This window comes from Cynocephalus volans, chromosome 16 (genome assembly GCF_027409185.1).
Source record: "Cynocephalus volans isolate mCynVol1 chromosome 16, mCynVol1.pri, whole genome shotgun sequence".
In the NCBI taxonomy this organism is placed as follows: Eukaryota; Metazoa; Chordata; class Mammalia; order Dermoptera; family Cynocephalidae; genus Cynocephalus; species Cynocephalus volans.
The window spans coordinates 2,697,596-2,716,642 of NC_084475.1; the positions used below are offsets into that span (position 1 = coordinate 2,697,596).

At 44.9% G+C, this 19,047-nt stretch overlaps 2 protein-coding genes and 1 non-coding gene across 4 annotated transcripts in view; 1 reads left to right on the forward strand and 2 right to left on the reverse strand.

The window, feature by feature from the left end:
• LOC134365088 (leucine-rich repeat-containing protein 37A2-like) overlaps window positions 1-2,533 on the forward strand; it is a 53,541-nt gene extending 51,008 nt beyond the window's left edge. Inside the window, exon 17 of the mRNA XM_063081275.1 lies at window positions 152-2,533. Within this exon, the coding sequence (XP_062937345.1) occupies window positions 152-248 (97 nt within the window). The 3' untranslated portion in view covers window positions 249-2,533. The remainder of the gene's footprint in view (window positions 1-151) is intronic.
• Window positions 1-19,047, reverse strand: part of LOC134364985 (serine/threonine-protein kinase tousled-like 2) — a 67,790-nt gene that overhangs the window by 32,541 nt on the left and 16,202 nt on the right. For both annotated transcript variants that reach the window (XM_063081205.1, XM_063081206.1), the window contains exons 3-5: window positions 17,964-18,162; window positions 6,361-6,459; window positions 2,821-2,906 (exon numbers count right to left, since the gene is read on the reverse strand). In XM_063081205.1, the coding sequence (XP_062937275.1) occupies window positions 2,896-2,906; window positions 6,361-6,459; window positions 17,964-18,162 (309 nt within the window). In that variant the 3' untranslated portion in view covers window positions 2,821-2,895. The remainder of the gene's footprint in view (window positions 1-2,820; window positions 2,907-6,360; window positions 6,460-17,963; window positions 18,163-19,047) is intronic.
• Window positions 3,550-3,681, reverse strand: LOC134365311 (small nucleolar RNA SNORA70). The gene has a single exon (XR_010022017.1). It is a non-coding gene; the product is annotated as a small nucleolar RNA SNORA70 (small nucleolar RNA).

A 19,047-nucleotide genomic window follows, 5' to 3' on the forward strand; every position in this document is an offset into this window, starting at 1 on the left:
TTTTATTTTATTTTTTTGATGGCTGGTCAGTAAGGGAATCTGAACCCAGGACCTTGGTGATGTGAGGCTGCGCTCTGAGCAGCTGAGTTAACTGGCCAGCCTGTTGCTGTTTTCAAGAGTAAAAGCCTTGATATTGTTCTTCTTATCCTAGGGCGCTCCTTGAATCAGCCCGAACAGAGGACTCCGTGTACATAGATATGCCTGACGAGGGAGAGGAAAGCGAGGTGCCCGAGGGGAACACAGAGTGACCCTGTCCTGCCTCAGGCCACCTGCAAATCTTATTTTCTCACCTTTCAGCACTGCGTATAAAATACTTTTAAAATTGAAACATATAAAATTCGTAAGCAATTCTAGCTATATGGTAAGAAACTAAAATGTAAATAGTTAAATATTTATATATAATTAACCAGGGCCATGGGCAAGCAAAGCGGGACTGAAGGTGGGATCTCTCACGGGAGCCAGTGGTCCCACAGAGGCAATGCAGGCAAAGGATAAACAGGGCTTCTCTCCTTCGTTTCCCAATATAATGAGTTTCTTGGAAACTTAAAAATATGTCATCCTCAAGGGGTGTAGATTTTTAAATCAAATACCAGTTGCTTTGTGCTCTCTCCCCCGGTTTATCAACAACCAGTCACTTACAACAAACTTGACCTCCTGCCCACAGGGGATCAACCGCCTTCTGGCCCCCGTCTTTGGTCTTTGGTCTTTGAGGTTGTCAGAGTATTTGGATCACTGAGCCTACCTGCACTGTGGGGCCATGTCCTTTCTTTTGTCCCAAGCCCTCAGACTGATGCATGAATGTGTGTCCTGCCTTGGTAAGGAGTTCTCCACCCTTACAAACTAGAGGAAAATTCACATAGGTTTCCTGTTTCTCCTTTTAAAAATCCCAACCCTTGTATAGCTAGCAGGGAGGTGCTGGAGGGATGGGATAAAGAAGAGTGTGTGAGAGCAGTGGTTTCCCAAGATTGCCCTCCGTGGGCCTTTATTTCAGAAAACATAAGGGGAGGGTGACATCTCTGGTCACATGCAGTGCCCTCCCCTCTCCTGACCCCCTGTGGGTCATGTGTGTGCTGCCCGGCTCCCTCCAGCTCTGCCAGCACCACACCTACCCACTTCCTGTCTCACCCCATGCAGACCCATGGCTGCATGATTCCAAGTGACAACACAAGTACAATTTGCAGAAGCTGAAAGGCTTCCCCCACTCCATCTTCAAAGAAAAAGCCACTAAATAAATCACATTTAGTAAGTCAGTGAAAGTTAAACATATTAGTAAAAGAAAATCTGAATGAACTAGAATCCACCTATCTAAACACAAATCAGTGTTGGCAGTTCAGTAACATGGATGAGGAATGGTGCCAGCCACAGGGGAATGGCGTGGAGCCCACGAGGAGCAGCGAGACACACTGGGGACAGCCCATCAGCTCCTCATCTGGTTGATCAGCTTGCTGATGCTGGGCAAGACACCTGTTCTCTTGACACCTGCCCAAACTACCCCCCAAAGTGACTTACTGAGGATGAAAAACATAGTATTTAAGTGGTTACTTCAGTGAGCCGGGAAATATTTACTGAGTTTAAAGCACAGGACTAAATAGTAATAATAATTGGAAGCAGAAGCAGCAGCAACAGCAGCAGCAGCAGCTACCATTACTTGCCCTCATTACTGAAAAAACAAACCAGTGCCTGGGAGTATCTCTTTCTGACCAATTTGATGCATTAGCCAAACTGACCAAATCACAGCCTAAGGGCAGAGGGCTGAAGGGCTGAATGGAAATCCTTGTCTTTAGGTAACCTATCTTAAATTTGCAATTTTTAAAAATAAATTCTCATTTATCACCAATAAGGTGATCTGGAAAGGACAGGATCTCCTCATGAGATATGAGCTGCTCAGTTTCCCTGGGGTTGGGTTTCAGGCCACTCCCCTGGGTCTCAAACCACTCCCCTAGGACTCAAGATCTGAGCTACTGTTGCTCATTGCACCTATTTTCAGCACAAACACATGGAGACTGAGACTGCTGGAGGCAGATTTATGTAATTCCAGTGGCTGAGCATGCTCAGTAGAGAGAAGCTTATCTTATGAATGACCTTCCACTGGAGGTCCTAGAGAGCACCTAGCATATTTTAAGTGTATTTGGTGGAATTTGATCAATGAGTATGTTCCGAAGAGACCAACTGAGCATGTGCAAGTCTATGTTACATAACCTGTTACATAATGGGGAACCACTCCCCCTTAGATGAATATTCATTAGATAGTGTGAATATGTATAGATAGTCAAACTATAAAAGTTAAATCCAGGAAGAAGGCAGGGCTGCTGCTCACTCTCTCTGGGGCCAGCCCACACTTCACCTGTGAGGTGTGTATTTCATGCTTTTTCTGTTAAACCTGCCTTTAGCCGGCTGCTGCTGACTGTCTCAAGCAAGCCTGCACTTTGTCTGTGAAGTGTGTATTTGTTACTTTTGTATCAAACTTGCTGCAGCTATGCTCACTCTCTGGAGCCAGCCCACACTTTGCCTGTGAAGTGTGTATTTCTTATTCTTCACATTAAACCTGTTTTCACTTTTCACTTTCTACTCAAACTCTGCTCTTGAATTCTTTTCTGTGGCAGAGTCAAGAACCTGGGGAGGGCAGGGTGGGTTGAGGTCAGCTATCCGACCTCCCCAAACCCTCTCCTCTGGTATCACTCAGAGTCTGCTTCTGCTATAACTTTTTCTCAGCCTGAGGCCTGTCTTTCCAAACAGTGACCATTCATTTCAAACTGAGAAAAATCAATGAAATGGCTGTCCTCTGCAGTCCTTCCCAACCCATGATCCTTGCCCACCTACCAGGATGGCGGCCCACGGGTCCAGTCCATTCTCCACCACTGAGAGCATTTCCACTCTTGTAGCAGCTCCAGTGAATCACATGACACCTGCAGGGACAGAAGGTGGCCAGATGAGCCAGCTTCCACCTCACTCCCCAGCCAGAGTCCCCTCCCAGTGTTGCGGTGAGCAGGACTGAAGCCATGATGGGACCTAAAGCAGCAAGGGCTATGGGCATATTTTAAAAGGACACAGTTTTCTTCTTGGCATGCATTTCTCTGAGTTCCCTCTTTTCTCATGGTTATTTGTTATATATATATATTTTTGAACAGGAAGTAGGATTTATTAGTGGGCATGAGTAAGGAGGAGGTGGCACAGTGGAAGCCCTCAGGAGAGCAAGGCCTGCCTCTTGTCCAGGGGGACACGGTTGGGGATGCAGTTAATCCCACAACTATCTGGGATCAGCCGCTTTTCAATGACCATGTCTTCAGATTCATCCACATGAAACTTGGTAAAGCCCCACTTCTTTGAGAGGTGGACCTTCTGGCAGCCAGAGAACTTGAACTTATTAGCCCTGCATAAGGCCTCAATCACATGCTCCTTGTTCTGGAGCTTGGTGTGGATGGCCGATGACTTGGCCAATGTGAACCTTGGCCACTGTGCCCTGGGGCTTTCTAAAAGCACTCCACATATCTGTTGGGATTCTAGATCGGGGACAGCACTAGGTCAGACACATGAACGTCCATTGGAAAGGGCTGTCTCCAAGGTCCCTTAGGGCAACCTATACAAGCAACAGGCTGTGTACCCTACCAAGGCTACTGTTTGCAGCCATTGCATGCTGGGCCCCCACAAAGAAAGGAGCACAGTTGGTTTAACTGGCTGCAGAAGTTATTTGATATTGTGTACCTTGGTTATGGGGCAAGAGGACATTATTTACATAAATGTAAAGTTGTCTTCCAGCCAGCCTGAAGCTGCAGACGTGCCAGGAGGCATGTACTATCCAGACCCTGAGATAACAGCAAAGATGGGAACAGAAGCCAGAGGGAGTCTTGGTGAGACCTTGCAGCTGGCTCCTTGCTCAGAGCCACCACAGCTCATGTCCCCCACCCTCCCGCTTTTCATTTTCCATGTATCATTCCCTCAGCCCCCTCTTTAAAAACCCCTTGGTAAATCTGAGTCTTTGAGATAATTTTAGTCTACACATTCTCCTTTGAGTTTACTGGAGAGATGGGTTAGCCTCACATCTCTCCTCAGCTCACTGGTATTCCTGAACAAAAGCTGACTTCCAAATTCACCAACATTTGACTTTTGAGGGTCTGCTTTTGAAAAGGAGCAGGCAGCCAGACCTGGGCCTGGTGACAGCTAGATCCAGAGTGGGTAGTGAGGGCAGTTTACTCACCAAAAGCAGCACAGAAAGCCAGGGCCCTGTGGGACTGGGAGGGCATGGGGTGTGAATGAAAGGCTGATTCACTGTTTTTTTTTTTTTTTTGTGACCGGCCGCACCGAGCGCACCGGCCATCCCTATATAGGATCCGAACCCGCGGCGGGAGCGCTGTAGCGCTCCCAGCGCCGCACTCTCCCGAGTGCACCACGGGTCGGCCCGAAAGTCTGATTCAAATACAGAGCTGAGGTTCTGATGGGGACACTGCAGCTGAAGGTGCCAAGAATCTGCAGGGACCAGGAAGCAGGAGCTCACAATTCACATTCAGGGCCTGGGCCCTGCCACGGCCCCTCTGCCACTCCGCCCCTCCACGCAACTCCTGTCCCAGTCCCCCGTCTACCAGCTCAGCAGTGAAAAGTACAACTGGAACAGCTTCAAAAGGGGAGGACCCTCCTGCCACACTTGTCCTTCAGGCTGTGAGGGTCTAGCCTGAGGATCACGGGGACATGTCTACACGGAACCACCGAGGGTTCTAATCGCAATTTGCCATTAACCAATGTTAAATAAAAATTATAGGAGTCTGCTGTTTTGGACTCAGTTCCTGCACTAGGCCCCAACAGACAAGACTGAAGTTCAAAATGGAGGCACCCCTGCTAAATTCCATGTCAGTTAGGTTGTGTTCTACATTCTGAGAAATCAGGTAAAGAGATAACAGGCAGTTTCCTGAACAGGACAGTTTAAATCTGCAATAAGTGTGATACAGAAGCGCATTTTGCTTTAATCCTGACACAAAAGAGACAGCCAGAAGTATCCTGATGTAAACTAGTCAGTCATTTTTCTATTGTTCTTCCCATCCCCACCTTACAGGAAAAGTAACTTTGAAATGACTGAGCTGCTTTCTTGTTGTTTTGCTGTCTTCAGCCCTCTTCTGTCTATAACATCAGCCCACTTTGCTCAGCTCACTGGGACACTTATTTCATTTTAGGGAATGAAGTGCTGCTGCAATAGAGCTCTTTAAATCTGTTGTCATTGTGTCCTTTGACACCAGCTAGGCATGCTAGGACTCAGTACCAGACCTCTTGGATGGAGGGTAAGAATGTGTAAAAGGCCTAGCACAGGGCCTGACACACACCAGGGACAAACGGTATCTGTAACTCCACATTGCCACTGCCTAAATGAGTGTGCAAGAGTAGAAGTCAGTAGTTGTTAAATCCCTCAGGGCAGCTGGCTTCCTCAAGGGGCTGTGTGGAGTGTGAGCCTGAGGGGGCTGCTGGTTGGCCTGGCCCCACCCCAGCAACTTGGGTAGACTTGGGCTGGGCAGCCACATTTACATTTAAACAAATAACCAGCTCCTGCTGGCCATCAGGGGACCAAAAACATACAAACAAAAAATGGTCATGGCTGTCTCTGCTCTCAAATAGTATGGCCTGAAAAAGTTAGCACAACCAAGGAATATCCTCAATGGAGAGAAAAGCCCTCACCAGTGAACATCCACAATCCTAAAATTCACATTTGTCTCCTTCCTTCCAGTTCCTTCCACCCAGCTTTGTTATTTTACCTATTTTCCCTTAGAGACATTTGGACAGTTAAGATTTAGTCCCTCCTTATTTTTGGTCAGCTGGTTGGTGCAGGTTCCCTCCTTTTATGACCTGTGCCAGGCACTTGCAGGAAATACCAAGAAAAATGATTGCTCCAAACAGCTTATAGGTGCTAGGATGGGGGTAAGCACAGAATATTACAGGAACCCAGTAGGGGTCCCAAACCCAGCTGGGGGTTGGGGGGCTGCAGGCTGGGGATGTGTAAGGAAAGCTTCCAGGAGGAGCTGATGGAGGACTCCTGAGTTGCGTCTTAAGGGATAGCGATCTCTCCCCTCAGGGCCATTAGCACAGCTGGAGATCACACGATTTCCCAGGTGTGTGTGACTGCCAGGACAGCCACCTGGTTGTAGGGCAGCTGTTCTTCCTGCCCATTTTCCTCAGGGAGTTTTCCTGGGTCTTGATGACCTAAGCAGGGGTTGTTCAGAATCCTGTGTTGTCAGTGGTCCCCAGTAGCCATCCCGATCAACACATCATCCCATCCCTGGCAGAAGGAAGCACCTGCCAATTCTGATTGTCCCACGGAGGAAGCCCTGGTGGCCCAGTTGTGTGAGCCCCCTACCCCCAGGCGCATGAATCAGAACTCACCATGCTCTGCTTCAGGAGACCCACAGCGTTCGAATGGATTAAAATGTCCAAACCAAACCAACCCTTCCTGGCGGCCCCAGCCCAGCTCCTCTTCCTTGTCTGCAAGCAGAGAGAGCAGTCTTGATTTAGGGGCTGGAAATAGCAACATCAGGGTGAGGATTGTGGCACTTAAGACAGCTGGACTGGTCCCACACCTCATGTGACTCATTTCCTCCGTGTAGACAGTCACTTAGGGTGGCACAGCCAGCTTCCTTGCCTCTGTTTTTCCATGATTAGGCACAGAAAGCAGGGAGGGCTTGAAATAGTGAAAAAAAGGAACTAGAACCCGTTCCCACAGCACACTGACCCCCAACTGCCTCCCTCTTCTCCCAGCCAGTGAAAAACCTCAGATTCAGAAGGGAGGGGACAGGGCCTGGCTACCTGGGGTTCCGGGGGCCTGATCAGAAGCAGGGAGAAAGACAGAGGTGTCCAGCGAGGATGTTGGCATCCTTCTTGCCATACCTCCCTCACCTGCAGCCCTATGAGCAGGGCCAAAATACCCTGTGCGCTGGGACAACTGGATATCCACGTGCACAGGATAGAGTGGCACTCCTTCCTTCCTTACCTTCAACAAAGGTTAACTCAGCATGGATCATAGACCTGAACGTAACAGCTAAAACCACAAAGCTCTTCACAAAGCAGAAAACATAGGAGTAAATCTCTGTGACATTGGCTTAGGCAATGGTTTCTTAAATATAGCACCAGAAGCAGATGGAAGAGAAAAATAGATAAATTTTTATCTATTCATCAAAATTTAAAGCTATTATGCTTCAGGCGGTACTGTCAAGAAAGTGAAAAGACAACCCACAGAATGGGAGAAATTATTTGCAAATCATACATCTGATAAGTATCTAGTTTCCAGAATATATAAGGAACACAAACAACCTGTATTAGTTTGCTAGAGCAGTAGTAACAAAGTACCATAAACTGGGTGGCTTAAAACAACAGACATTTATTCTCTGATAGTTTTGGAGGCTGGCAATCCGAAATCTAGAAGTCAGGAGGGTTGGTTCCTTCTGGAGATTCTAAGGAAGAATCTGTTCACATCTTTGTCTTAGCATCTAGTATTGCCAGCAATGTTGATGTTCCTTGGCTTGTGGACATATTACTCCAGTCCCCGCCTCCATTGTCACAGGGTGTTCTCCACTGTGTCTCTCTATTCACTTGCCATTCTCCTCTCTGTGTGCGTCATTCTCTTCGCATGGGGAAAGCAGTCATACTGGATGAAGGGCCTACCCTACTCCAATATGACCTCACTTTCTTTTTTTTTTTTGGCAGCTGTCTGGTACAGGGATCGAACCCCAGACCTTGGTGTTATCAGCACCACACTCTAGCAACTGAGCTAATTGGCCACCCCCTTAACTACATCTGCAAGGACTGTATTTTCAAATAAGGTCACATTCTGAGGTACTAGGGGTTAGGATTTGAACATGTCTTTTTGGGAGACACAGTTCAACCTATAACACAACTCAACAACAAAAGCACATCCCAATTTTATAATGGGCAAAGAATTTGAATAGATTTTTCTCCAAAGAAGATGTACAGATGACAAATAAGCACGTGAAAAGATGCTCAATACCACAAGATATTAAGGAAATGCAAGTCACATGATTCAGCAGTTCCACTCCTTGGTATACACCCAAGAGAATGAAAACATAAGTCCACACAAAAACTTGTACATAAGTGTTCATGGCAGCATTATTCATAATGGTCAAAAGTGGAAACAACCCAAATGTCCATCAGTTGATGAGCAGATAAACCAAATGTGGGGCATCCATACAATGGAATATTATTTAGCAATAAAAAAGAATGAATACTCATACAGGCTTGCGGCATAATGAACCTTGAAAACATCATGCTAAGGGAAAGAAGCCAGTCACAAAGGCCCCATACATTACTCCACTTAAAGGAAATGGCCAGAATGGGCATATCTGTACAGATAGAAAGTAGATTAGTGGTTGCCTAGAGCTGGGGTGGTAAGGGGGAAATGGGAGTGACTGCTAATGGGGAGGGGCTTCTCTTAGGGATGACAAAAATGTTCTAAACTTAGATTGTGCTGAGGGTTGCACAACTCTATGAATATGCCAAAAGTATTGAATTGTACACTTTAGATGGGTTAATTTTATGATACATGAATTATGTCAATATAAAGATTTATTTCAAAAAAAACCTTAAAAACAAAACAACCTGTCTTCTTTCTGAATAGAAAAGCAAGAGCTGGTTCTCAGAAGATGATTTCTACCGGCCTCCCCAGGAGCAACCCCCAGAAATGGCTTCAGATCACTCAATAGCATCTTCCAGAGGGACTCCAGAGTCAAAGCCAGGTCTCCACAGGAATTTTTCTCAAGGACCAAGAGAAAGCTTCTCCCTGGGGGCATCAGACAGAGCACGTGTGCCTTCCCCAGGAAGCAGGAAAACGAAGGCAGCCCCGGGAAAGCATTTCATGAAAAGTACTGTATCTTCTTATAAAATCTCTATAGAATAATGCTCAAAGCTGCCTACAGAGAACAAAAATACTGTTTCAAATATTGAAATGGAAAATATTTCCCTGAAACTACTCTACGAAAGACATGATTATAGAGAACACTTGATTCTATCTGTGGCTCAGAGCAATTTCTGCCCCTTGAAGCCCCAGGTGTTTCAACTGGTTCTTCCAAAGGCATTTATCTCAGATGGTTTATTTAGCAGCTCTGGTGGGGTTTATCAGTTCTGCCATTTGTTTAGTGTACTCCGCCTGCTGTTTACAGTCAGGCAGCTTGATCTTTATACCCTGTGAAATTCCAGAAAGTGCTAAACAACCTTAACCTAATTTTTCTGTAATCCTCATCATGAGTTCCCTCTTCAAAACCAACACAAAAAGTGTGCCCTAGAGTCGGTCTGTTTCTCACCTCATTTTCTTTCTTTCTTCCCTCCCTTCTTTCTTTCCTTCCTTGATGCTCTAACCAGCTGAGCTAACCACCCAGCCTTCTCCTCATTTTCTGTTTGTGGGGACACAGCAGGGAATTCTGCCAGACTCGTGGGGCCCTGGCTTGGGCGATGTGGGTGGAGCCCTGGTCTCATGCTGGCTCCTTTTAGGTTTGGCTTCCAGCCCATGTGATGGTTGTGGTCTCTGACCAGGCCAGAGACAGTGTACTTCATGCCTAGGCCATCAAGTTCCCTGAAGGGTAGGAAACCCCTGTACAATAGTTTGAAATCTCCAGGGCAAGTCCAGGCTGGAAGAGAGAGAATTGTGTGTCCTTTGGACCCCCTGGTTGGTGGCAGACCCAGGGAGCAGGGAGCACTGGGAGTCTGTGGTACATACGCACTCACTCGCTCATTCATACAGAAAATAGTTATTGAGCATCTGTGATGTGCTGGGCACTGTTCTAGGTGCTGGGGACACAGCAGAAAGCAAAACAGTGTCCTGGTCTTCATGGGATTAAGAAAATTAACAAGTAATTGTAGTGTAAGGTCATGAGGTAATAAGTGCTATAGAGAACAATTAACCAGGGAGTACCAAGGTGGAGCGTGGACTATTGCATACAGTTTGGCCAGGGAAGCCCTCACATAAGGTGACATTTGAGGAGATGTGAACGGAGGGAAGGAGAGAGGGAGGCATGAGGTGATCTGTACGTTTCAAGCAGGGAGAACAAATGAAAAGACCGTGTGCTGGGAAAAGGCTGGACACATGCAGGGAATGCACCTGTCACTCAGAACAGTGCCCTTCCCCTCCTGAGGCCCATCACACCTCCTGCTCCTAATTCACTGGGTCAAGGTCAGCCTCCAGGGGCACACCTTGGCTTCCTCCCAAAGGCACAGATTCCTGCTAAGACAGAGAAACACAAGGAAGAAGCTGTTTGCCTGCCAGCCATGCGGTCTTGGTATGTGGATGAGTCCTCATGTGAGAGCAGAGTGGGTGACTCTCCAAGTCAGTTCCAGCCCAACCTCCACCCCCCTAGGGAGGGGAAACCCCAAAGAAGTTGACTTCATTTTGGCTTTTTAGTTGTTTGCCGTGTACCCATCTCTGCCCTCAGTGTTAAGTATTTAGCCAAAGTCATTGAGAAAACTAAGCCTCACAATCACCAAAACTGCAAAGAACCCTTTGACCAGAAACCTCATTCGTTATTTACTAGGACCCTGATACTTCTGTTGCCCTGTCTACTCATTCATTGCTGTAATCCTTGTGCCACTTCCTTTTTCTAACTAGAAAATTACAATACTTTTCTAGGCATATCTGAGATCAGGAAATACTCAGATCTCTCTCAAAGATTGCCAGCCTGGGAAAGACAGGAAAATTCAGAATAGAAAGTGGTTGGCCCACAGGTTTGGGGCCTTATTGTGTGTTGTTATTGCTCTGGTTGACCTGCTTGTGCTGAGGCCTGGCTGGCACTTGGCAGGATGTCAGCCCAGGACTGGGGCTTTTTTGTCTGTCTCCTCCATGCCCCCAGGACAGGAACAGTCCATGGGGAGCACAGAGCCCCTGCCCATCTGCAGCACATTCCTGTGTGTTGTTTCATCTGAGCCTCACCCAGGCCTGAGGCTGAGTGGTCAGAAGGGCTTTGCTAGGGCTGGAGGACAGCAGTTTGCCATTGGGCTGCCCCTAGGCTGGGGGGCTGGTAGCTCAGGGCTCTAGGATATGGGACAAGGAGGTGTTGTCCATTACTGGGGGAGGAAGAGATCTTGGTGGAGCTGAGAGACAGGATGCTAGAGGCCTCCCCAGTCCCCAAATATAGGGGCGGTTCTCCTGAGGGCCCTGACCCTCAAAGGGATGGCTGGGCCACAACAGGCACTCCCATAATAGCTGACAGAAGCTCACATTTACTGAGCACACACTACATGCCAGGCCCTGTGCCACAAGTTTGCATGGATTATCTCTTCTAATCTAAACTCAAAATAATCCCGTGAGGTAGGCGCTTTTATTCCACCACTTCACACATGAGGAAACTGAGTCACAGAGAGGTTGCGTTTCACAAGGTCATACATGTAGGAAGTGGTGGAGGCGGCTTTGATCCAGTTCTGACTCCACAGCCGGCCATGGAGAACGTCAGCTCCTCTCTCCCTCTTGTCATGCGGTGAGATGACAGGGGAGAAGGGCTGTTCAGTGGTTAGTGCAGCAGCCTGGTGTTCAGAGGCAACACCTCAGCTCTGCAGACAGGTGGGATCAGCCACTTTAGCTTCTCTGAGTCTCAGTTTCTTCATTTGTAAGATGGAGATGATGGGTTGTTCTGAAGATGAGGAGAGGATGTAGTCAAGGGCCCAGGCCCAGCGTCTGGCAGAGAGTAGGTGCTCAGTTCCTGACATTATTGGTATTAGGGCCAGGGCCGAGGGTACAACCTTCAACACCTATTGGTGGGAGTGGCTGAAACAGATCCCTCAACCCCACATGGAGATCGCTGGTGAGAGCCGAGGGAGGTTGGGAAATCCTTGTTGACCTGTGCCTGATCTGTGGCTTCCTGTGGCTGGAGCCTGACTCAGACCTGTCACCTGGTTCCCGAATCAGGGCCTGGAGGGGAGCGCCTGGTTCCTTTAGGCAGGAAAATGGGGGCTGGGAGGACAGGAAGGAGTGGGAAGGGTCTCTGAGGCCCAGGGGTGAGGGGTGTTGACCAGAGTGGCCCCTCCCCCATCAGCATGGTCAGGAGGGGCAGCAACTTGTGCTGTCAGAGGGAGCGTGGGTTTGGGAGTCAGATAAAGAGGGTTCCAATCCTGACTATGCCAAGTCACTTCATCTCTCTGAACCTCAGTTTCCTCATCTGTAAGGGGAAGGTCGTACTGCTGCAGGGGCAGGTGAGTGACTAGGCAGTGCAGCGCCTGGCCTGGAGGTGCTCACTGAACGGCCATTCTCTCCCACCCGCAATGCCTGCTGGTGTTCCAGGTTTGCAGGCAGGCCCTAAAGTTCCTGATGCAGATCCGGGCCCAGCCTCTCATCAACCTGCAGCGGGTGAACACGTCTCTGTACGAGCACATGGAGCAGATGCACCTCATTGGGAGGAGCCGGGAGCAGCTGAAGCTTCTGGGGCATCACCTGAGTCTGTGCCGAAGTGGTGCCCTGAAGGAGCTAAGCAAGAAGTGAGCGCCCTCCACGCACGAAAACAGGCACGCACGGGCACACACATGCATGCACGTCACGCACGTGGGGGGTGTCTGTATTTGGACATGGGGTCTCTAAGGATGTAATTAAGGTTAAACGAGTTCATAAATGTGGGGCCCTGATCTAGTAGAATTAGTGTCCTTATAAAACGAGGCACCAGAAAGCTCAATCTCTCTCTGTGCACATGCACCAAGGAAAGGTCATGAGAGGACACAGCAAGAAGGCCACCATGTACAAGCCAGAAAAAGAGCTTTCCCCAAAAACCTATTTGCCAGCACTTTGATCATATAATTCTAGCCTCCAAAACTGTGAGAAATGAATTCCTGTTGTTCAAGCCACCCAGTCTGTGGTATTCTGTTACAGCAGCTTGAGCAGACTAATACAAGGGTATTTTGGAAAGTTCACGGAAAGATTAGTATTATCTTCTAATTCTATTTTTCCATGAACTTTTTGAAGTACAGTTGCTTATTCTACTTATGCCTTGTCTCCCTAACAGAAGGTCTAAGTCTTGTATTTCTCTATATTGTTCTTTGAAAAGCATCACATACGTACAAGATACTTAAAAAATATTGACTGAGTGATTAAGTTGGAAGCTTTTATACATAATACTCTTTCTTCCTAAAACACTTTTCCTTACTCTTTGACCAACTAAATTCTACTCATCCTTCAAGCCTCATCCTCAATACCACATTTTTAGAATGTTTCCCATCCTACCTAATCTGATTTATCAGCTCCACATTATTCTCTCACAGCATCTTTGTTCTTTTCTTTAATTGTATGTATGATTGTTTTTAATTATATTTGTTTAATATAAGCTTCATGAAGATAGGAAACTTGGCTTACCATAATGTCCCCATCATCTAGCACAATGCCGTGCACAAACACTATACATTTTAAAAAATATTATAAATATGAGGGGACTTCAAAAATTTCATGGAGAAATGGAATTAAAAGATAAGAATAAAAACTATAGACTCTATTTCTCAACATAAGCCTCATCAAGTTCAAGACACTTTTGTAAGCACTGATACCAGCCATTTACTCCATCCCTAAAGAACTGAGGGTCCTAGGAATTTAACCATGTGTATGTAGTCTTTTTTACATTAACTGAAGAAAATAGGTTCCCTTTAAATGGTTTTTAAGATTAGAAAACAAAAAGAAGTCAGAGGAGCCAAATCAGGGCTGTAAGGTGGAGGCCTAATTATTTTGCATTGAAACTCTCACAGAATTGCCCTTCTTTGATGAGAGGAATGAGCAGGAGCATTGCCACAGTGGAGGAGGACTCTCTGGGGAAGCTTTCCTGGGCGATTTTCAGCTACAGCTTTGGCTCACTTTCTCCAAACACTCTCATAATAAGCAGGTATTATTGTTCTTTGGTCCTTCAGAAAGTCAGCAAACAAAATGCCTTGAGCATCCCAAAAAACTGTTGCGATGACTTTTACTCTTGACTGCTCTGCTTTCGCTTTGACTGGAGCACTTTCATCTTTTGGCAGCCGCTGCTTTGAAGGTGCTTTGTTTTCAGGATTATACTGGTAAAGCTGTATTTCATCTTGTTACAGTTCTTTGAAGAAATGCTTCAGGATCTTGATCCGACTTATTTAAAATTTCCATTGAAAGCTTTGCTCTTGTCTGCAGCTGATCTGGGTCAAGTTTTGGCACCCCTCAAGCAGAAAGTTTGCTTGACTTTAATTTTTCAGTCAGATTTGTGTAAGTTGAACCAACTGAGATGTCTATAGGGTTGGCTACTGTTTCTGCTGTTAATCATTGATCCTTTTCAATTAAGGGATGAACAAGATTTTTTCCTTGCAAATTGAGGTAGGTGGTCTCCCTCTGTGGGTTTCATCTTTGACATTATCTTGTCCCTTCTTAAAATGAGTTATCAGGCCGGCCCGTGGCTCACTTGGGAGAGTGTGGTGCTGATAGCACCAAGTCAAGGGTTAAGATCCCCTTACTGGTCATCTTAAAAAGAAAAAAAAAAAAAAAAAAGAAAGAAAATTAAACAAAATTTTTTAAATGAGTTTTATCCATTTGTAACCTGATGATTTATTTGGGGCATTGTCCCCATGAACTTTTTCATAAAGGATCGAGGATTTCACCATTCTTCCATCCAAGTTTCACCATAAATTTGATGTTTGTTCTTGTTTCAATTTTAGCAGAATTTATGTTGCTCTGATAAGGGCTCTTTTCAAACTGATGTTTTGTTCTTCTTAGTGCCTCAAACTAGATCCTGTTCAGACTTTTATAATAATATGAGTTTATTTTGGTGCAAAACATTTTGTAATCCATGCACTTTTTAAAAATTCATTGAAACTCAATTGATTATACATATTTGTGGGGTACAGAGTTGACTTGATACTGGTGTATAATATTAACATGGGATAATTAGCTTACTGATCACTACAATATATGATCACTCTTTGTGTCCATTAACCAATTTCTCACTAACACCTCTCCCACCTCCTCCTTCTAGTAACCACAGTTCTGTTCTTTCCTTCTGAAAGTTCGTGTATTCTTGTGATTGTTTTTCTTTCTACTTATTTAATTTTTAGCTCCTACTTATGAGTGAGGACATATATTTCTCTTTCTGTGCCTGGCTTATTTCACTTAACATAATTTCTTCCAGGCTCATCCATGTTGCTGCGAATGGCAGAATTTCATTCTTTTTTATGGATGAGTCGTAGTCCATTGTGTATATTCCATTGTGTGTTTCCTTATCCAGTCATCCTTTGATGAATATTTATGTTGGTTCCATAACTTGGCTATTATAAATACAGCTGTGATAAACACGGGAGTGGAGGTATCCCTTCGACACTATGATTTCCATTCCTTTGGATATATATCCCGTAGTGGGATGTCTGGAACGTACGGTAGTTCTATCTGTAGTCATTTGAGAAACTTCCATGCTGTTTTCCATAATGGAATTTACTAACTTACAGTCCCATCAACAGTAGAGAAGTTTTCCTCTTTCTCCTCATCTTCACCAGCACTTGCTACTCTCTGTCTTTTTGATAAATAGCCAGGCTAACTGGGGTGAGATGATATCTCAGAATGGTTTTGATTTGCATTTCTTTGATGATTAGTGATGATGAACATTTTTTCATGTATCTGTTGGCCATTTGTCTTCCTTTGAGAAATGTCTGTTCAGCTCCTTTGCCCATTTTTTAATTGGATTATTTGTGGTTATTTTACAGTCAAATTGTCTGAGTTCGTCATATATTTCAGATATTAATCCCTTGTCAGAGGTATAGTTTGCAAATATTTTCTCCCATTCTGTAGGTTGTCTTTTCACTCTGTAGATTGTTTCCTTTGCTGTGCAGAAGCTTTTTAGCTTGATATAATCCCATTTGTGCTCCTGGGGTCTTATTCACAGTCTTTGCCCAGTCCTACATCCTCAAGTGTTTCCCATATGCTTTCTTCTAGGAGTTCTATAGTTTCAGGTCTCGTATTTGTCTTTAATCCATTTTGAGTTGATTTAAGTATATGGCGAGAGGTATGGGTCTTGTTTCATTCTTCTACATATGGATATCCAGTTTTCCTAGCACCATTTATTGAAGAGGCTGTCATTTCTCCAATGTCTGTTGCTGGTGCCTTTGTCAAAGATCAGTTGGCTGTAAGTATGTGGGACGATTTCTGTGGTCCATTCTGTTACAATGGTATGTGTGTCAGTTTTTTTACCAGTACCATGCTGTTTTGGTTACTATAGCTTTGTAGTATAATTTGGAGTCAGGTAGTGTAATGCCTCTGGCTCCATTTTTTGCTCAGGATTGTAATTTTTTCATAATATGCATTTTCCATGAACTTTTTGAAGACTCCTCATATGTAAATATTTTTGGAATATCTGATGATAGAATGACTTGACCACTTAATTTTATCTCATTGATCTAGACTTGACACTTTTTTGATTTCCCCTTTCTGGATCCAGAGACCATGCTGGACTTGCACAGAAGTCCTCAAGGAATTTAAAATGAAGGTAGTGTCTGAAGTGTTGAGGCTAATTGGGAAATGCATCTTGGTTGAGATGAGCTGTAAGATGTGCTAAACTGCCTATGGCTAGGAGGGCTAGGTCAGACTCAATGGCACAGGGCATGAAAGAAATTAGTAATGGCAGGGGACTGTTAAGTACATTAGCTTGCCTGAAGTGGAGGCTGTATAAACTTGGCTGAAATGGTGTGTACTGGGGACAGCTTATAAAAGCCTTGGGTTTCAGGTGGATGACGTTACATTTGATAAAATAGACCTAGGGAGCTGCTGGTGGTGACTGAGCTTGGGAATGACCTTATGAGAATGGAATTTGAGAAAGATTATACTAACAGCTGAGGATTATGTGAATTGCAGGAGAAAGACTAGGGGCTGGGAATGCAGTAAAGGGGCAGCTAGAGAATCTAGGCAGCTCTAAATTTCCATTATTCTAGAATCCTAGATGATTGAATCTGAACAGAGATGGAAAATTAAAACAGTTGTAATTTATAGTGAGAAATATTCTTATCCAATTCCTTCTCCTGAAGGCATTCATACTCTAGCCAGAAGGCTGCTTACTAAGTACAGACTTAGAACCAAAAGAGTAAATTGAATGATCTTACTGGCTATTGTCTCTTTTTCCTCAGAAGGGACATGTATGCCTGACTGCTAGATAAAAAAATATCTGTATCATCTGGAGAGGGCATCCACCAAATAAAAGATTCTTTATTTCTCCCTTTTCTAGCTAGGTTCTAGATAGACTTTCATTTTTCTCTAGATAAATTGTTAAACTGAATTAAATACAGATTCAATCTGTGAATTCAGTCTTGATTATATGCCAGTCTTGAGTGTACACCATAGTTGCCTTGAACAGACTTTGTTGTCTGTTTGTTTGTGTTACAGATATATGATTTAGAAGAAAGAGGATGAGCTAGGTTTAAAATATACTGAGTTTGGAGTGCCACTGGTGAGAAACATCCAAAAGTCAATCAAAAATATGAAGCTTGAACAATATGGGAAAGAACTTGGGACTGGAGATATAGATTTTTCAGGCAGAATTAAATGTATTTTTTGTTTATGTAATGCCTTGTAAAATCTTTGTAAGAGTATTTGTCATTCTATTAAAACTCTGTACTTATATGTTTGCATTCTCTACCCCAGAGTGAGCTCCTTGAGGCCAGGGATGGCCTCTTATTCTTAGTAAAAGTACCTGCACACTGTAGGTGCTCACTAAGTGTTAGTTGAACCAATAAATGAGATTAATCTGGATAAAGGAGATAAAGCAGAGGAGGGTCAGTGGAAGAACTTGGGTGTTATAAGTATAGCAGAGAAGGCCCAGAGACAAGAACACTAAATCTAGCCACAGGGAAGTCACTGATGCTGTGCTAGGGAGGGTCAGAATTCAAGAAGTAAAAGAGGAAGTTGGTGGAAAGGGAAGTCAAGAAAAGAGAACCATCGTTACCTTTAAAAGCATATTCCCAAATGCTGAGAAAAAGTGCCTGCTAAGAGTTTGTGTCTCCTTTTCCTCACCGAGAGTTACCTGTGCTGTGAGTGCTGGGGGCCATCTCTTTCATTGATGTCTCCTTTCTTCCTTGCCCCCTTGGGGCCAGGCTTCTCCCTGAGAGACACCGATTAGCTTTACCAACTTCCACTGTTGCCTTAAGAGTAGTGTCCTGGGGCTGGCCGGTTAGCGCAGTAACACCAAGATCGAGGGTTTGGATCCTTGCATTGGCCAGCCGCTAAAAAAAGCAAAAAGAGAAAGAGTAGTACCTTGAGTTCTAGTCTCAGGTCTGCCCTGACTGACTCATGTGTGATCTTGGGCAAGTTGCCCCCTTCTCTCTGGGCCTTAGTCCTTTGCAGCTCTCAGCAAGTCTGGGAGGACACAGTTTGGATGGCTGATGAGGATTCCACTTTGCTGTCTGCAGCTTTGCAACTATATAAATCACATTGCCAAACACCAGCTGTCCTGCCCTCTGTTTTTGATCCTTGGGTGGGCTCTAACCCACCTGTTGCTGGGCCCCTCCCAGTGTCCTCCCCACAGGATTCAGATCACAGACATGTCACTAGGCGGCACTAACTCAATAGTAGCACAGAAATGGGCTTCAGCCATTTAAACTGACTGTTGAGTGATTAGGCCAAACGTAGCATTCTTCACCTATGCTAATGCTGACAAGGAAATGAGGTTTGAGGGGATGATTTAAAGAGCCCTGAGAGCCAGTGCTAACATGGTCTTTGAAATTTGATTGTAGACACCTTTCTCCTCCTTTTCTGCCTTCACCTTTGATGTTCTGGGCCTTAAGGGTCACTGAGACTTCAGGTTATTCATTGTTTTTTTTCTTACTTCCTTGATGGGGAGGAATCTTATATACAGAAGATTAGGTTAATCATTCTCCTGATTTATGACCTTCTTTCACCAGTGGTCCATGCAAGGCTTCTCTCATTTAATCACTTATTTACGCCTTTATTTCATTATCCATCTATCCAAACCACATCCACCATAGACAATCATCGAATATTTCTAATGTGTATTTTTTTGTTTGTATGTGTTGTTGAATAATGGCTATTGCTTCTAGTATGCATGTATTTAAGTTAAAAAAAAAAAGTATTTAACCCAATACACCCAA